Consider the following 20,737-nt stretch of genomic DNA (forward strand, 5'->3'; position numbering starts at 1 on the left):
ATAATCTTTTCCAGAGTAGGGACTATAATTTATTCATCTTTGTACTTTAAGATCCATTAGATTGCATAATATATCTAGCGTATAATAAATGTTTATTGCACTCACATGAAGTCATATGCTTAATTCAAAGACATTTAAGAAATTTATGATACATGTATTATCACCTTTATAAACATTTATTGTGGTCTAATTATTCTTTCTGATAACAGTCTTTGCAAAACTGTTGAACGTTATATATTGTTACATATTAATTCATTTCCTTTCATTATGTAATCATAGTCATTAGCTATAGAAAATTGCTTTGACCTCAGACAGTATTTTTAGTTATAACTTCATGAAGCAGTTCAGATAACTTTCAACATAAGTATGGTAGTATTTTATAGTTGTAGAGTGATTTACATTTTGTTAATTGAAGAATTAGTAAACAAAAATACACTCTATGATTAACATTGCAGTTGATTAAGCTAGCTCCTGGAAGACTAGCACTTACTACAGATGACACTATGAAAGAGGTTACAGATGATCTCATAAACGTGATAGTCACATTTTATAACTGGATAGAATTTTGATAATATTCTTCAGAGAGTGATTAAAAAAAACGACTTCGCTGGATAATTCATATATTTCTTTTGCCTGGAAGCTCAGTAGCCACTGTGTTTCCCCGAAAATAAGACTGGGTCTTATACTAATTTTTGCTCCAAAAGACACATTAGGGCTTATGTTCGGGGGATGTCATCCTGAAAAATCATGCTAGGGCTTATTGTCCGGTTAGATCTTATTTTCGGGGAAACACGGCAACATGTTAGGAATACTGCACAATTCAAGACAGTTATTCAAAAAGCTTTATAGTTTTTATTTTGAGAGTTACTAAAAATAATCTGTTTAGTACTTTATCCTGTAATAGTGGCCAATTTAGACTCAGTGGTTAGCGAAGAAACTTTATAATTGCTTCCATTACTTTTTTAATCACAAAAGAAATATGTGTGTAGATGTGAGTAATGTATGTGCATATATATATTTTTAGTGAGGTAAAATTCATAAAACAAAATTCACCATTTTAACAGTTTTAAAGTGTACAATTTAGCGGTGTTTAGTACATCAACAGTGCTATGCAACCAGCACCACTGTCTAGTTCCAGAACATTTTATTACTCCAAAAGGAAACCTCATATCCATTGAACACTCACTCCCCTCCCTCCAGCCCTAGGCAACCACTAATATGTTTTCTGTTTCTATGTAGCTGCCTATTCTAGATGTTTCATACAAATGAAATGTGTGGTATTTTGTGTCTGCCATTTTTCACTTTACATGATATTTTGAGGGTCATCCATGTATAGCATATGTCAGTACTTTATTACTTTATATTGCTACATAATATTCCATTGTGTGGATATACCACATTTTGTTTATCCATTCATTTGTTGATGGTTATTTGAAGTGTCTATCTGTGGATTGATTATTAGCCAGTAACCTTTTGGCTGTTTTGAATAGCTGCTATGCACATTCATCTACAAGTTTTTGTTTGAACACCTGTTTTTTATTATTTTAGATATATGCTTAGGAGTGGAATTGCTGGATGGTAATTCTATGTTTAACTTTTTGAGGAACTGCCAATCTGTTTTCCACAGTGACTGAACCATTTTACATTTCACCAGCAGTATACAAGTTTTCCAATTTCTTTGTATCCTTGCCAACACTGGTAATTTTTTTTATTACAGTCATCTTAGTCACTATGTTTTCCTTTTCTTTGACTTTCATCCTTTTTACTGTGATGTGTTTGTGAATCTGTTTACATTTATCCTACTTAGAGTTAGTCGAGCTTTTAAAATTTACCTATATTAATGTTTTCAATAAATGTTTTTAAAATGTTTTTTCAATAAATGTTCAATAATGTTTTTCAGCCATTATTCAAATTTTTTCTTGCTCCTTTTTTGTCACTCCTCTCTTTTTTGTACTCTCATTATATTTACGTTAATGTGTGTAATAGTGTTTACGTTTCTCTGAGGCCCTGTTCCCTTTTCTTTATTCTTTTGTCGCTTATTGTATAATCTCTATTGATCTCTTAGAAAGCTTAATAATTCTTCTACCAGTTCATATCTACTATATATGATTATAGCCCCTTATGAATTGAGTTTTTTTCATTTTTCAGTTATGTTTTTGAACTCGAGAATTTCCTTTATTTTTAAAACAATTTTTACCTCTTTATTGATATTCGCTATTTTTTGAGACATTGTCAGCATACCTTCCTCTACTTAAACACTGTTTCCTTTAGTTCTTGAGGCATATTTACAGTGGCTACTTTGAATGCTTTGTCTGTTAATTCCAACATTTTGCAATCACAGACAGTTTCTGTTACCTACTTTTCCCCTATTATATAGGTCATAATTTCCTGTTTCTTTGCATATTTCATAATTTTTTGATCAAAACTGGACATACAGGCATACCTTGGAGATGTTGCTGGTTCGGTTCCAGTCCACTCCAATGGATCAAGTATTGCAATAAAGCAAGTCACAGTTTTCTTGCTGGTGGAGTGTCTTGCCTTCAATTTGTAAAAACTCAGCATCTGTGAAGCACAATAAAGCAAAGTGCAATAAAACAAGGCATGCCTGTAATGTAGAAATTATTGGAACTAGTGTCTCCCTTCCAATATGTGTTATTGTTTCTTGCTTCTTTATTTGTTTAGTGAAAGGCTGAGTTAGTGCAGTCTGTTTTTCTCTCCTTCTACCCTCCTCCCTCCCTTACACACACACACACACACACACACACACACACACACACACACACATGCTTTTTTAAAAATTAAATTTATTGGGGTGACTGGTTAGTAAAATTACATAGGTTTCAAGGGTACAATTCTATAATACATCACCTGTTCGTCACACAGAGTCTTAAGCCTCCAGTGTTGCTCCTCAGAGGCACAGCCTTGGGTTTTCCCAGTTACCCTGGGGTGACAGTGGTTTGGGCAGGGCTCTCTTTGACAGTCTCTTACCCTAACTACGCACAACTATTAAGCTCCGCTAGCGTAGTGCTAATATCTCTGTTGTTTTCAGCAATGCCTTGAAGTATTAATTGCTCCACAGACTTACCAAATTTGAGTTCCTTTGGAGGGATAGTTTCCTAAGTCAGTACTTTGAGATTTGTTCTGACCCCAGGCAGGCTCCTCCTAGTTAGCTCCCTTCCTCGTTCTCTCTTGGCCGACAGACTACACTATAGATTAGACCTTTTTGTCCAAAGATTTCTCCAGTCTCCTCTCAGTTGCCTTTCACCAGGACTTTGGTTGTTTTTTAGAGCACCCTAAAGTCAGTATTTCTCTGAGAAGAGATTTGAAACTATCTGTTTTATAGTGTCCCTTCTCCCTACAGGCAATATCTCCAAGCCTTGTCTCTGGAATATGGAGCGGTGATGATATGTTGCTCTCCATTGATATCTCTGCTGTAGGAGCTGAGCACATGGTGGAATGGGGAGAGGGGAAGCGAACAGTACCCTCAGGTCTTCTTGGCTTGGCTCCCACTGTGGAACTCCCACCTTACAAACTAGAACAATAGCAGTCAGCGCCTGAGCAGCACCGCACATAAGGTAGAGCCTACACCACACCAATGGGGGCTTCATGGAAGAAGGGAGACCCCTCCCCCTCAACACACACCTCTTGGCCACATTCATCTGGGAACTTAGCTTCAACGCAGGTAGCTGGAGGCAGGATGAGAAATACTGACATCCCCTGGGGAGTCCCTGAGGGGAAGAGGGAGTGCTGTGCCCTTGGTTGTACCAGTCTGGAATGGAGTTCCTGCCTCCCTGAGCTGGAAGGTCTGAGGGAAAGATAGGTCCCACTTCAAACACTATAGAATCTCACTTTTCTTTAAAGTCCCTAGTAGATTTTCTTGAATATAGTTTCTTCATTTTCTCTATGCCCCCAGAACCATTTCCAGAGACTTTAAATGGTTGTTCTTTTACAATTTTCATGTGTTTCACTGTAGACCAAATCCATGGAGTTCCTCAAGCTGTCATGCTGCAAGTTTTCTTTTTGATTCTGTCTCTTTACTGGTTATAGGTTTGTTCAGATTTTCTGTCTCTTCTCAAGTCAATCTTGATAATTTGTGCTTTTTAGGAATTTGTCAATTTCCTCTAGGTTATTTAACTTGTTGGTGTACAATAATTCATAGTATTCTCTTACAGTCTTTTTTTATTTTTGTAAGGTTGGTAGTAATGCACTACTCTCTTTTATGATTTTAGTCACTTGAGGGTTTTTTTCTGTCAGTCAAGTTAAAGGTTTGTTAGTTTTGTTGATCTTTTTTAAAGAACCAGTTTTTATTTGATTTGATTTTTTCTATTGTTTTTCTGTTCTCTGCTTTATTGAGAACTTTATAAAGTTCTCTATCTTTGTTATTTCCTCCCTTCTGTAAGCTTTGAGTTTAGTTTGATCTTTTTTTCCTAGAACCTTAGGTATAAAGTTATCTTACTAACTTGAGATCTTTGTTCTTTTTAAATTTAGGTGTTTACGACCACACATTACCCTGTTGTACTGCTTTCATTGCTTCCTATAAATTTTGGTATATTATGTTCTCATTTTCTTTTGTCTCAACATATATTCTAATTTTTCTTGTGATTTCTTTTTTGCCTGTTGGTTGTTTAAGAATGTGTTTAATTTCCACATACTTGTAAATTTTCCAGTTTTTCTTTTATTGTTGATTTCTAATTTCATTCCATTGCAATCAGAGAAGATACTTTGTATGATTTCAATCTTTCATACATTTTTAGACTTGTTTTGTGGCCTAGCATATGGTCTAAATAGAGAGTGTTTCATGTGCACTTGAAAAGAATGTGTATTCTGCTGTTGACTGGTGAATGTTTGTTAGGGCTAGTTGTTTTTTAATGTTGTTCAAGTCCTCTGTTGCTATTGAGCTTCTTGGTTCTGTGCATTATTGAAAGTCAGATATTGATATCTCCAACTATTATTGTAGAACTGTCTTTTTCTTTTTAATTCTTAGGTTTTGCTTGATACAGTTTAGAGCTCTGTTATTTGGTGCATATATATTTATAGTTGTTATAGCTTGATGAATTTTTTACCAACGTCTATTTTGTCTTAGTATAGCCAACCAGTTCTCTTTTGGTTATTTGTATGAAATATCTTTTTCTGTCTTTTCACTTTCAGTTTATTTTGATTTCCATAAATGTGTGGAACCACCCACCCCCCCAAAAAAAAATTTAAAAATGCTGAAAACATTTTCTAGTCTGTAGAGATTAATTCTATGTTGGGATACTCCTTAAACTCTTAGCGAGGTCCTTTACAACTCACCCTTAATCTTCACTTTTTGCTTGCTAGGCACCTAAAGGTCAGCCAAAGTTGATAGTTCAGGGTCTTCTCACATATTTTCCAAGCATGCATGTAGCCTCAGGTATGCACATAGTTTTCTAGTTCCCCTGGTATGGGAACTCTTCAAAGCTCCTTTCCCCCAACTGTCTTTCTCCAGTATCTTTTGTCCCAGGCTTTCCTGTCTGGCTCTTGCAAGCCCCCCAACTCTTATGCCTTGCGGCTAATACATTTGCCTTTAAATGCTTTTGACAAATGTTGCCATCCAGAATGCAGCCTCTACCATGGGGAAGCTCCAAGGCAGGTGAAATAAGGTAAGCCCTTGAGCTAGCTGGCTCTTCAGGGAGTTACTAGACTGGGCAAAGCACACAGCCACACAGTTCTTTTAGAATAGGTCCATATAGCTGCCTCTGGTACCAGCAACCTGCACCAGGAATGTGGGCTGATGTCTTCACGCCTGCTGCTGAACGGGGAAGGGGGCCATGGTGAGTATGTTAAAATGCCAGTTTCTCCCTGAAATTCAACAGCTGCATTCGTCGTTAAGCATTCCCCTGGTTGTAAGTGTTGTTTTGATTCCAGAGTTCTGAAAAAATTGATTCTGACAGTTTTTGCCAGCCTATTTATTGCTTTTGTGGAGGGATAGAGTTTTCGACTTCCTCACTTTGCCATTTTCTGTGACGTCTTTGTACATATACTTCATTACATATCTGTGAACTTCTATCTCTCTAGTATAAGATTCACAGATATACATACAAGGTGTGATGAAAAGATATGGTAAATGTTTAAAAAAGATTTATTACAGTAAAAGACACATTGCCATTAATCCCCCTCAAAATATTCCCCCTTACTGCGAACATACTTATCCCATCATTCTTGCCACTTTCTGAAGCAGTTCTGGAAGTCCTCTTTCATGAGTGTCTTTACTTCATCCTCCATCCTGACAAGCAAGGCTCAGTGTCACACATGACTTCTGGTACAGCAATTTCTGTCAAGTAAAAACATTACAGTGTGTCCTCATCCACCTTATTCACTGGATCTGGCACCATGCGACTTCTAGCTCTTCCCCGAAGTCAAAATGACCATGAAAGGTAAACATTTTGAATCAATTCAGGACATCAAGGCAGCCACGCAGCACATTGTGCTAAAGACACTCACGAAAGAGGACTTCCAGAACTGCTTCAGAAAGTGGGCAGAACGATGGGGTAAGTGTGTTTGAAGTGAGGGGGAGTATTCTGAGGGGGATTAATGGTAATGTGCCTTTTACTGTAATCATTTTTTTTTTCCTGGCGGCCAGGTGGCTCAGTTGGTTACAGCGCGAACTTGGAACAACAGGGTTGCCGGTTCGATTCCCACATGGGCCAGTGAGCTGCACCCTCCACAACTAAATTGAAGACAATGAGCTGGCACTGAGTTTCAAGAGGGGCAGCTGAACGACTCAGTTGGTTAGAGCATGAGCTCTCAACAACAAGGTTGCCGGTTCAATTCCTGCATGGGATGGTGGGCTCTGTCCCCTGCAACTAAAGGTAGAAAACTGGATTTGGAGTTGAACTGTGCCCTCCACAATTAAATTGAAGGACAATGACTTGGAGCTGACGGGCCTTGGAGAAGCACACTGTTCCCTAACATTCCCCAATAAATTTTTTTCAAAAGGCAGCTTTTAATTAAAAAAAATATTTTTTGTGTATTTAAACATTCACCATACTTTCTGATCACAACTTGTATGATAAGAATGTGAAGAAATGCATTGATATGATAACACATTCAGGATACAGATAACTTCTGGTAGAGGAGGAGATTTGATGATGGGAAAATGGATACACTAGAATGGTGGGAAGATGGTTGTTTGACATGTGACTATATATTCTGAATATTTGAAATTCTTTATAGTTCATGTAGCTGTGAGTATGTCTATAACATACAAAACTTTAAGTCTGACACAGATATTTTGTTAAAGTAGAAAATTGCATGTGTTTATTCCGATTAAAAGTAAGAGTCTTCCTTTAATAAGTAAAACTAGGAAACATCACAGTTAACATTTTTAAAAGAGGCATATTTAGAATATGGAAGAAGCCTTTACTTATTTGCTAATTGGTGTAGATTGCTTGTCTTAAATTATTCTCCAGATTTTGGTTGTGCTCTCTTTCTACAAGCTTTTCCGCGAGAACAAGAATAGGAAGTCCAGAATATCGTGGTTGTAACTGATAGTTTACTATCTTTTTTTTTTCTTTTGAAGAGAAGAAAAAAGTAGAATACTGGAAATAGCACTGAAATGGACATTGGGAGATCTTTGTCTTTCTTCTAATGTTTATCTAACAGTGTACACTTGGATGGTTTATTTTTCTAGTCTAATCCATTTCTCTCATCTTGGTTCTCATCTGTAAAATAAGAATTGCATCAGATAGATAATGGCTATTTCAGCTCTAATACCAGGAGGGGCAGCATGATTATTTGGAAGGGATGGGCATACAGAGTGGAGCCAGGTAAATTTGTCACTTTCTGGTTACTTACAGTGTAAAGTAAGCCTTCTAACTGATCTAATAATTTTCTCATGGTTAAGATGACATTATTACCACCCATTTCACATGAGTTGCTGAAGAATAAACAATGTCGGTGCATAATGACATGTAAGTGCTAACAAAGGTAACTGCTCACCACATTCTCCATACCCCCATCCCATAACTACATCATTTGAAGGAGTAGCTGGAAAGAAAACAAAAATCTTTGTAACCTTTTATTTAGTTTGCTTTTATATATAAATTATTTTGTGAGTTACACTTGAGAAAGGTAATAACCCTTACAGACTTGTTAAAGAACTGTCTCTTCTTCTCCAGGTTTTTAAAACTTACTGGTTATTTATGTATTTTATTAGGATTAAATTGAGAGTGTCTTATAAAGCTTTTCTTTGATTTACCATCTTCTCTGACCTAACATCTCTCAATCTCTACTGCGTTTATAAAAGTGAGGTTCTTTCAGGCATTCTCTTTGTGTGATTTGTTTATATACAACTTATGTTGAAGTCTTCATTGAGAAAATGTTATACACTCTTAATAGTTGCATAGTTCTTTGTGTATAAATATATCACAAAAGCACACTGTGTTTATACTGAATTATCACAGTTGTAATACTTTTCCCAGGATGAATTTCTAGGATGAATCTGACAGAATTTCTGTTGATACTAATTGTAAAATTGTCCTACAGAAAATTCTTACCCATAATATCTGCTTCTGTGCAATTTTGCCAACAGATTGACAGTTTAAAATAATCTTTGATAATACTGTAGGTGAAAAATGCTGTGGGTTCTTTTTGTATTTCATTGATTACAAATGAGGTTTGTAGCTTTTGTAGCTATTTTTCTACAAATTGCTTGTTCATCTCAATACCTCTTTCTGAATGTTTTTGAAATTATTCTTAGTTGCCACAAACTATCTAAGTGATTCTCATGGACATCAAATAACTCCATTGGCATTTTTATATAAAATTATGAGCTTATTATCATCATTTCTTTCCCTCTTTGCCAGAAATTTCACCATAAAAAATGAGCAGGGTGATTATTAAGACAACTTTACAATTTATGTTCCCACTAGAAATGTATGCTTGTTCTTATGTTGTCACCAATCTTTTGGATTGTTGCCAATCTGATAGATTAAAAAAAGGCTTCTTAAATTAGTTTTAATTTGTATTACTCTAATTATGGGTTAAGTTCTTTTTATGTGAATTATTTGTTTGAATTCTTTACTTTTTCTTTCCAATTTTTAGGAATTCTTTATATATTAGGAAAATGACCCCTTTATGTGTTGTATGTATTGCAAGTACTTCCTTGGTTCATTGTTTTTAAAATCGGTCGTGACGGTTTATTGTATCAGCTTGCTTCAGAGCCACTGACATATGTATTGACTAGGACACAGCCCTTTCACATATTCCTGCCTGTTAAGTCTGAGTCATTACTTTTTCAGTACATTTATTAACTATGAATTTGCTTAAGAGAAATATCCAACTTGTATTTTTGCTCCTATTTCCACCCCAGCCCAGTTTTACCAGCCTGTGGCTACCCTAGAAAAACAGTAGCTTTGCTGCCAGATCAGGTGAATTAGATTTGGGGCTGGGAGTGTGGAACCTATGTACCATGTTTCCCCAAAAATAAGACCTAGCTGGACCATCAGCTCTAATGTGTCTTTTAGAGCAAAAATTAATATAAGACCCAGTCTTAATATAATATAAGCCGGGTATCACATCACATCACATCACATCACATCACATCACATCACATCACATCACATCACATCACATCACATCACATCACATCACATCACATCACATCACATCACATCACCGGGTATAATGTAATATAATATAATACCGGGTCTTATATTAATTTTTGCTCCAAAAGATACATTAGAGCTGATGGTCCGGCTAGGTCTTAATTTCAGGGGAACACGGTATTTGTCACTAAAAGTAGCAAACTCACTTTGAAGGAAAGGGGACAGCCTACAGTTTTGCTAACCAGGCAGAAAATAAGAAAGTATAAAAAGCCAGAAACATCAGCAGCCACACAATATGGTGGAGACAGGCAATTTACTATAAAAGAAAATTGTCCATAGAGAAACAAATCAGAATCCAGAGTTGCTGCAGTGTATTAACTAAAATGTATAGCTTTAAGGCAAAAGTTATGAGACATGCAAAAAAATGGGAAACTATAACACATATTCAGGAAAAAAAGCAAGCCAGGCATAAAACTATATATTATACAATTTTATTTACTGGAAGTTCCTAGATAAGATATAACTATAGAAAGCAGATCAGTGGTTGCCTAATTTTGGGTGTGGGAAAGACCTTGTGGAGTGATGGGAGTACTGTAAAACTATATTGTGCACAACTTTATGAATTCATTAAATATCATTGATCTGTACATTTAAAATGAGTGATGATACGTAAATTATACCTCAATAATGCTGTCAGACATGGAGGGGGAATCAGCATCTTTAAAATGACGGTACTCTATTAATGGTCATAACTAACTGTTGTGACTACATATGTGTGTTTGCTATTCTATTTTTAAATAAAAGCAACTATTTGTGGTTTATGAAGGTAATTGAAGATAACAGCTGGAAGTACTTAAAAAAGCAATACTTAATTTTTATGTAGAGGTGAATTATTTTTGTTCAAATGATACTATATAATGCTCTTAAATTGTTTAAACATTATTCTTTGAGGCATTCTTATTTTCTTCCATCATTCATCTACTGTATTCTTGCTTGTTTAATTAAGGAACACCCATTCTTTTTCACTTCTCCTTTAATGCTGATTGTGATTTGTAAGTGCTTCAGATAGAATATTTCCAGTGTTAACCATCCTGACTTTCTTACCTGGCTGCCATGCTGATTTCTCAGTTCCTTATGTTGTGCTACAAATATATTACATGATAGGAACTCTTGTATGTGAGGAACCTACATAAATTCATTTGGGTGAGTGTATTAATATAGGCACCATTATTGAAAAGGGAAATTACATAAACTAATGATTAATTGAAAAATTGTTCCATTTGAAATTTTCCTTTCAGTTTTCACCACTGAGTATGATGTTGGTTGTCGGCTTGTCATATATGACCTTTATGGAGGTACATTCCCTCTATACCTGTTTTATTGAGACTTTTTATCATGAATGGATGTTGAATTTTGTCAAATGCTTTTTCTGCATTTATTGAAATGATCATATGATTTTTATCCTTCATCTTGTTAATTTGGTGTATCACATTGACTGATTTGCAGATGTTGAACCAGCGTTGCATCCCTGGAATAAATCTTACTTGGTCATGGCATATGATTCTTTTAATGTATTGTTGAATTCTGCTTGCTAGTATTTGTTGAGGATTTTTGCATCTGTCCATCAGGAATGTTGACCTGTAATTTTCTTTTCTTGTGGTGTCCTTGTCTGGTTTTGTTATCAGGGTAATGATGGCCTTATAAAATAATTTTGAAAGAGTTCTGTCCTTCAATATTTTGGAAGATTTTGAGAAGGATTGGTATTAATTCTTCCCCGAATACTTAGTAGAATTCACCAGTGAGGCCATCTGGTCCTGGATTTTTGTTGTTGGGACTTTTTTATTTACTGATTCTATTTCCTTACTACTAATTAGTCTGTAGTCTGATCAGATTTTTTATTTCTTCATGATTCAGTCTTGGTAGGTTGAATGTTTCTAGGAACTTACCCTTTTCTTTTAGGTTGTCCAATTTGTTAGCATAGTAGTCTGTTATGTGTTTATATACAGTACATAGTAGTCCTTTGTATTTCTGTGGTATCAATTATAATAGCTCCTCTGTCATTCCTGATTTTATTTATTTGAGTGCTCTGTTTTTTCTTGGTGAGTCTAGCTAAAGTTTTGTCACTTCCATTTATCTTTTCAAAGAACCAGCTATTACTTTCATTGTGCCTTTCTATCTTTTTAAACCTTATTTCATTTATTTTGCTCTATTCTTGTTATTTATTTCCTTTTACTAACTTTAGGCTTCATTTGTTCTTTCTCTAGTTCCTTGGGTGGAGGGGTATAAAATTAGGTTGTTTATTTAAGACTTCTTGTTTCTTGATGGAGGCATTTATCAGTGTGAACTTTACATTTAGAACTGCTTGCTGTATCCCATAATTTTTTGTCATATTTCCATTTTCGTTTGTCTCAAGGTATTTTTTTTAGTTCTCTTTTGATTTCTTTGACCCATTGATTGTTTAGTACCAAGTTGTTTAAATCTCCACATATTTGAATTTTCCAGTTTGCTTCATGTAATTGATTTCTAGTTTAGCACTATTGTGGTTGGAAAAGATACTTGATAGGATTCCAGTCCTCTTAAATTTACTAAGACTTGTTTTGTGGCTTAACATGTGATCTATCCTGTAGAATGTTCCATGTGCACTTGAGAAGAATGTATATATTCTGTTGCTCTTGGGTGGAATATGTATGTTAGGTTGTTACCTAGTCTAGGATATCAGTTAAGGCCGATGTTTCCTTATTGATTTTCTGTCTGGATGACCTATCCATTAATGTAAGTGGGGTATTAAAGTCCTCTACTGTTATTGTATTGCTGTGTATTTCTCCCTTCAGATCTGTCAATACTTGCTTTATAAAATTAGGTTCCCCTATTTTGGATGCATAAATACTTACACATGTTATATCCTCTTGTTAGATTATCAAGTGTTATATTGTCTTGTTATATTTATCATTACGTAATGCCCTTCTTTGTCTCTTATTACAGTCTTTGTTTTAAAGTTGATTTTGTCTGATATAAGTACAGCTACCCCAGCTTTCTTTTGGCTTCCATTTGCATGGAATATCTTTTTCTGTCCTTCACTTTCAGTCTGTGTGTGTACTTACATTTAAAGTGAGTCTCTCATAGGCAGCATATAGGTGGGTCTTGGGTGTTTTTCTTTTCCCCTATCCATTCAGCCTCTCTGTATGTTTTGACTGGAGAATTTAGTCCATTTACATTTAAAGTAATTATTGATAGGTATGTAATTGTTTTTCTGTCTGTTTTATAATTTCTCTCTGTTTCTGTCTTCTTTTGCTCTTTTTCGTTGTGATTTTATTATTTTCTTTGTTTCTATGCTTAGATTCCTTTCTCTTTATCTTTTGTGTACTTACCATAGGGTTTTGCTTTGTAGTTATCATGAGACTTACATATATCAACTTGTATCTATAACGGTCTGTTTTAAGTTGATAACAACTTAAATTTGATCACATTTTAAAACTCAACATTTTAACTCTCCGTGTTGTGGGTTTGTGTGTGTGTGTGTGTCACATCTTAAACATCTTTTTATCTTGTGTATTTCCTTGAGTAATTACTGTAATCATAGTTTTTACTACTTTTCTCTTTTAATCTTCATACTAGCTTTATAAGTGATTAGTCCACTACCTTTACTCTATTTACCTTTCCAGTGAATTTTATTCTTTCACATGTTTTCTTGTTACTAACTGATGCCGTTTCTTTTCAGCTTGAAGAAATTTATTTAATAGTTCTTGTAAGTCTGATTTAGTCATGATGAAATTCTTTAGAACTTGCTTGTCTGGAAAACTCTCTATCTCCGTTCAAATCTGAATGACAACTTTGCTGGGTAGAGTATTCTTGGTTGGATTTTTCATTTTCCTTTCAGCACTTTGAATATATTATATTGCACCATCTCTTCTGGCCTACAAAGTTTATGCCAAAATATCTGCTCATAGTCTTATGGGGGTTCCCTCGTACATAACAAGTTATATTTCTCTTTCTGCTTTTAACATTCTCTCCTTGTCTTTAACTTTGGCATTTTAATTATAACATGTTTTGATGTGGGTCCCTTTGGGTTCATCCTATTTGGAACTCACTGGCTTCCTGGATATTGTTGTCTGTTTTCTAACCCCAGGTTAGGGAAGTTTTTAGCCATTATTTCTTCAAATAAGAATTGTGTCCCTTTTTTTCTCTTCTTCTAGAAGCGGTATCATGAGAATTTAGTTTGTTTGACGTCGCCTAAGTCCCTTAAGCTATCTTTACTTCTTAAAATTAATTTTCCTATTTGCTGAGCTGATTGGGTGAGTTCCATTGCCTTGTCTTCAAATTGACTAATCATTTATTTGCTTCATGCAGTCTGTTGTTGAACCTCTTTAGTGTATTTTCCAGTTCAGTTATTGTATTCTAGAGGTCTATGACTTCTATTTGGTACTTTTTTTATGTTTCTCTTCTCTTTGTTGAAGTTCTCACTGCATTATTCCGTTCTTCTCTGTAGTTTGGTGAGCATTTTTATGACCATTACTTTTAACTCTTTATCAGGTAAATTAACCTGTTTTCATTTCATTAAGTTTTTTTTATTATTTCATTTGGAACATATTTCTTTGTTTCTTCATTTTGTTTCACTTTCTGTGTTGGTTTCTATGTAGTAGGTGAAACTACCACATCTCCTAGGCTAGTTTCCCCCAAAAGGAAGCTATGCACACACACATCTGGTGCTGTAATTTTTGTGCCTACTGGCCAGGGGATACCCCTTGATAATCTGGCTCTGGTGGCCAAGGGGGCTTGCATTCACGGGACTATGGCAATTGGAGAGCTGGGTTTTAGCATGCTACCACTCTCAGTGTATGAACAGGCAGCAAACTGAGGCACATCTCCTAGTCTTTCTGTGAAAGAAAACTCTTTGTTTGGCCTGAGGGTTTGGCTCACATCTAGCATCCTGCATAGCTGCTCTCAGGGCATGTAGGCTGTGGACACCATCTTGATGCTGTCTCTCTGCCTTGCTCCGGCTTGCTGGTGTCACCCAGAAAAGAGCTTGTATGCACACCTGGAGCCCCTATTGTTGCAGCTGCCACCCAAGGGACACCTGGCTCTGGTGGGTAGCGTGACTTCCTCTTGTGGTCCCATAGGACTCTATGTATTTGCATACTTTTAAAAGTTGCCCGAAAGTCTGGCTCTCATTCAGCCTGCATCTAGGTGCTGACATCCTCCTGTTTGGGACACTGACAAGTCTTGGCAGATGCTTAACTACTGGGTGCTATTAAAAATGTAAAAGGTTGCTTAGACAAGCACAAAGGTTTGAGAGACAACCAAGAGCCAGGGCAAAGTTGAACAATATGAATCATCTCCTACTGAGGCCACTACGTCAAGTCTAGTGCAGATTTTTAATATGCTTCTTCATTTGTAGTTTTAAAGTTTTTCATACCTTTTATAGGTCCTTTTGTTTCTATGTATCTTTCAGGTGTTTTTCTTCAATCTTTGTTTTCTCATTTTATACTGTTTCATTGAGTATAGACATAGAGCAAATATTTTCTTTTCCATTTGGATGAAATCCTACCCTTTTTTGCCATAGTGGTTTATTTTTATAGGAATCATGTAGTTTTCTTCCCTTATTCTTAAATGAAAAGAGGGTTCTCCAGACTCGAGTTCCTGTGTTGGAATGTAATCTTGAAACGCCCCCTACCTATACTCCTGCAAAGTACCCTACATATGTAGCTCTTTTGTATTTTGCCTCTTATAGACTTTCCAAGTTGCAAAGCATCATCATATAGTTACTAATGTCCTGGCCAGGTTATGAGGAATTAATTATGCATCCAAATGGATGTAGTATGAGAACAGCTACCTGGGAGGAATGTTGCTGATACAGTACATATTATCTGGTGGGGAGCAATATGATAGGGATGAAGTCTTAGAAGAGAACAGGTTTATCTGAGATGGAGTTAGACTTTGTGGAAATCTATGTAATTCTTCTTACACAGCATTACCCATTAGGTCCCATTTGTGTTTCAGTTGATCAAAACTTTGGGGCTAACAGATGAGTGACTAATATATGTAATTTCCAGGACTCTCCTTACTTTTCAGACCCTTTGGTTTTTTGTGACTATGCCAATGAAAATATGAAAGAAGGTGAATCAGATATTGTTGCCATGTTATTTTGTGATTTTTATGATCGTACTATTAAGCTATGTAAGTTTATGATTTATGGTATTTTGGTAAGTCTGCCTTTATAAAATAATGCCTTATCTACAAGTATTAGGTTTGTTTAGATTTCAAGTGTTACATTACAAAGGCTGATTTTATTTCTTAAAGACTAAACAGATAATGAAATCTTCATGTTCCCATATAATCTAATTTGGGAAAGCAGTTGTTTTATAACTGTTTAATTTTTCTTCTCTTGATTTAGTCACTTAAACCTTTCAATCAGTAAATGAAACTTTTTTTTCTTTGTAGTAAAGTACTCAACTCTGTGGGATATTGCATAAATCTTGGAAGACTGCAATAAAGTGGCAATGTCTCGGGAACCCACCCCGCCTCTCTCTGGAGATATGTCTACTGGGCCTATAGCAGAGAGCTGGTGTTATACACAGGTACATGTTGAAAATGCCTTACTTTATGTCACCTATAAATTTTGTAGTATTTTAAGGATACTGTGAAGCATAATTTTAGAAATGGGATAGTTATTAGAAAAGTTAGGAGAGTGGGTTATAGAATGTGTAACGTGACAGGTTAAAAAGCATAAAAGTCATTATAAAAGTTTTTCTGAATCTCTTAGGTTAAAGTAGTAAAATTTTCCTACATGTGGACCATTAATAACTTCAGTTTTTGTCGAGAAGAAATGGGTGAAGTGTTAAAAAGTTCAACATTCTCATCTAGCCCAAGTGACAAAATGAAATGGTAAGAGTTTTGATTGTTTTGGAGTTTTGTTTGGAGTTTCAGCTACTTTATGGTTTTGCTGTTATTGTTCCTGAATGGATATTCCTCTATTTTATACTTGATTTGTAAGAAGTTCCTAATAATACAGAGAATTATGAAAAACTATTGGGATGTCGATGGGATATTGACAAATGACTTTAATATTGCCTCTTTCTTGAATGTTTAAAGTATTTTATTTCTCCATGTGAGCCTATTGTTTTATTTTAGGTGCCTGAGGGTAAATCCAAAGGGATTAGATGATGAAAGTAAAGACTACTTGTCCTTATATTTGCTTTTAGTCAGCTGCCCAAAAAGTGAAGTTCGAGCAAAATTCAAATTTTCCCTTCTGAATGCTAAAAGGGAAGAAACAAAAGCAATGGGTAAGTGATTTGTAACATGAGTGAAGAAGTGTCTGTGTAACTACATACTGTGACTTCTGCACTTTCACCTAGAAAAATTTAGGATATTCTTTTCCTACTAAAATATGCTTAACCTAAAACATTAACTTTGGCCATTATTTAATTTTAAATGCCAGTGTAGAACTACAGTTGTACTAAATCTTGGACTTAATAGACATGTAAAATTTTAAAAAATAATATTAAAATTCAACTTTCTCATTTCCTAAAACAACATTCACTTGTCACTTGGAAAAACAGTACCTGTTAAGGGCAAGGTGTTTGATTCAATGCCTGACATATATAACAGGTGTTCAGGAAATATTTGTCTTCTCCCTTACTGTTTTTGCCAGATAATACAATCAAAGAACACTGTGAAAAGAGATTAAATATCTTGTCTCTAGAAATTTTTTCAACAATAGACAACACTGACTGAAAATAAATCAGTTTTTCTTAGTCTCAAGACCTGGTAAATTCAGTTCAAGCTTCACACATAGCGCCAACTGATACCATATAGCCTAGAGCTTCGTAATAGAAGAGCATTGTAGGAGATGTACAGTGTGCATAGTAGGACAATATACAGTGAACTGTCACATTAAATGTTAAGAGTTTTGTAAAAGTGAATCACAGAATCAAGTAACATTATTACAAAATAACCTCTTCCAAATTCACATGTTTAAATAATATCTTTTATTGCTGAAGTAATACATAGTTTCATACATATATTTTTACTTTGTCTGGCATTTAAGATAGTGGAATATCTTAATAGGTCAAACTGCCATAACAAAATACTACAGACTGGGTAGCTTATAAACAACAGAAATTCATTTCTCACAGATCTGGAGGCTGCGAAGTCCAAGATCAGGGCGCCATCATGGTCAGGTTCTCATGAAGACCCTTTCTGGGGTGTGGACTGCGTACTTCTCAGTGTGTCTTCACATGGTGGGAGGGGTTAAGGAGCTTTGTGGGGTCTCTTTTATAAGAGCAACATTCCCATGAGGCTGAAGCCCTCATGACCCCATCTAATCCCTTCATGACTTCTTACTACCATCGCATTGGGAAGCATTGTTTCAACATAAGAAATTTGATGGGATACAGACATTCAGTCCATAACGTGGAGTATTTCAATTCGATTTACTACTGGTTTCTGCCTCCAATTAATTCTCTGTATAACATAGTGAATTCTTACTGTAGAGGATCTATCTTACTTCATAGAATATGGTTGTTATACAGTATGATAGGCATTGGAAACATTCACTTCAGACATTTATTTATGAAATCTTTTAGAAATTATACTGATCACTGTCTTTTGCACTTTTATGAAAGTTGTTTTTAGGGGTGAAGGGATTATGTCTAAAGACCTAGGAATGATAAGGGACTTTATTTACCCTTTTCACCAGTTAATGAATTTTTTTTAATTCAGTAAAACTAAAGTCAGTGGGATGGATGTCCCAGGAAAGCCTAAAGGATGCCCTGGTGATTTAGAGCATCAATCTTTAAAGGAAAAGTGGGACATGAGAGGTATATTTTTAATCAGGTTCTGATGGTAGACGATGTATAGTATGCCTATACCTGTGTGTTTTGATCCTACTTTATTATTATAGGGCCTAAATCTTCTCCACAGTTTTCATCTGGCTTTTCTTCTACTTAGATAACCAGAAATCTGAAAGTGAGCTCATTTGATGGCTAAAATTTGTGTAGTTACTGTGGGATGATCTGGTTCTATCTTATGTAACTCTTACGACTTTTTATTTAGGAACACAATTATCTGTACTTTTTATAATGGATATACTGATCAAATCATATTTTTGCATATTAATTTAACTATGTTATCATTAACAAAACTATTTTTTGGATACTTGTTTTATTTAAACTTTTATTCTGTTTCCCACCAGAAAGCCAAAGAGCATATCGATTTGTACAAGGGAAGGACTGGGGTTTTAAAAAATTCATTCGAAGGGATTTTTTGCTTGATGAAACTAATGGTCTTTTACCAGATGACAAGCTTACGTTATTTTGTGAGGTGGGTACATTTTTTATTTCAAGGAACTCCACGGTTATATTTAGCGATAAAGCAGAAACATAAACTACAACAATATTGGGTATTCTGTAAAATTAACAGTTGGTATAATTGATAAGGTTTCATTTGTAAATGTTTTACCAGTGAAAGCTGCCTAGATTGTCTTAGAAATCAGTAGTAGCTCACTATGAAAAATTTCAGTCACATCTCTATTTATAAATTGTGTATGTAGTTATACTAACACATACTAAATATTTCTTCCTTTTAGGAATACTATTAATATGTACATCTTTATATAAGAATTTTAAATACCTTCTTCATCCTGAATAATTCTGACATAGATGTTCAATATTTTTTGTTATATTCAGATTGATCATGTTAGGTATTAGTAGTAGTTTATCAATTTGAATCCGTACTTGAACAGTAAGTGCCTGAAAAAGATGGGGACATTTTTTATTCATTCAAACAGTTGAGTTTATTTAATCAAATGTTAACATTATAAGCAATAGCATTTCAAATCTTTAAGTATGCCCATGTCTGCAGACAAACTTAGGAAGTATATTTATATGCATAAAATACTATATTTTGGAAGTTACCAGCATTGCTTCTGCCAATAATTTAAACTTACGATTTACTTTAATTTGAAGTTGGGATTTGCTTCTGTCTTTGTTATCATTTTGTAATTTTATCTATACAAATTGCTGAGATTCATCTTTGGAATGAATTCAAGGATATTGTGTTAGCGGTAGTTTATAGAGAATATGCATCAGTAACATAATTTTATCAAAAATGTTTATTGTAGTTGATAATTTTCATAGGAAAGCCACTTGAAAAGGTTATAATCAAGTAAACTCAATGTTAAGTATATTTCAATAGGTTATTGTAGATAGATGAGTGTCTTGGAAGCTGATAACTTCCTTAACCTGCTACTAAGTTAGCTTTAATTTCTTTATAGAAAATGTGCAAAATTTCTTGGCAAGATTACAGACTAATTGTATGTCATTATGCTGTGTCAGAAGAATAATTGAAATATGGCTCTAGAGACTACATAGTGCAAATATAGTGCATTTATTTTCACTTAGACGAGTTAAATGAACTGTAATAAATTTGTTACGAATACAATCATTTGGTTGGTAAAGCACATACTACAGTGTGTTGAGCAGAACTTATTAAAAGATTTTTTTAAATAACTAAGACATTTATTGTCAATAAATAGATATTCTAAGTAGTTGTCTAAATAAATATAGGTCATGTTATTTAAAAATTTTAGCACCCTTAATATATAATCTTCTAGAATTTTAGCACTTATCTTAAATTTCAGCATGTTAATTTTTTAAAATCTTGTAATCTTAGAATTTAAAGGACCTTTAAAGCTGTGAATACAACTTAAAAAAACTACTGTAGCTAAAAGTCTTTCATGAATAAACTTTTAAAAGATAATATATATTTTAGCATTGAAATGCTATTTACAGATATTTTTCTAAGCATATTGTATTGGAACCTAGACAACCAAGAAATTCAGAATAAAGGCTGAAATAAAGAGTATATGTTTTTTCAAGTATACTTTATCTACAAGCTAGATTATACACACTAGTGACCTAAAAATAGAACCCACCATGATAATACATTTTAAGTTGTCATTGATCAGATTCGGTTTTAGAGATTGTAATATGTACCTTTTTATCGATCTAGACATTTATACCCTGGGCACCGTATTTGGCATAGACAGGCAAAAAGCACTTTGAGCAAACATTCCTCATGCCCTCCACCGTTTCTTCCATACCTCTCATTGATGCCCTTCCTTCTACAGCATCTCCAGCACTGCTTGCAGAAGAGGAGGAAGCATTGCACTGCCC

General features: G+C 34.8%; 1 protein-coding gene across 1 annotated transcript in view; it reads left to right on the forward strand.

Annotated features, from left to right (window-relative positions):
• SPOPL (speckle type BTB/POZ protein like) overlaps window positions 1-20,737 on the forward strand; it is a 58,907-nt gene that overhangs the window by 22,886 nt on the left and 15,284 nt on the right. The window contains 5 exon segments of the mRNA XM_088794614.1: window positions 16,005-16,141; window positions 16,327-16,448; window positions 16,695-16,846; window positions 18,757-18,884; window positions 20,692-20,736. Of these exon segments, the coding sequence (XP_088650740.1) occupies window positions 16,064-16,141; window positions 16,327-16,448; window positions 16,695-16,846; window positions 18,757-18,884; window positions 20,692-20,736 (525 nt within the window). The 5' untranslated portion in view covers window positions 16,005-16,063.

This window comes from Rhinolophus sinicus, chromosome 17 (genome assembly GCF_057876585.1).
Source record: "Rhinolophus sinicus isolate RSI-liver-muscle chromosome 17, RSI-T2T, whole genome shotgun sequence".
Lineage (NCBI taxonomy): Eukaryota > Metazoa > Chordata > Mammalia > Chiroptera > Rhinolophidae > Rhinolophus > Rhinolophus sinicus.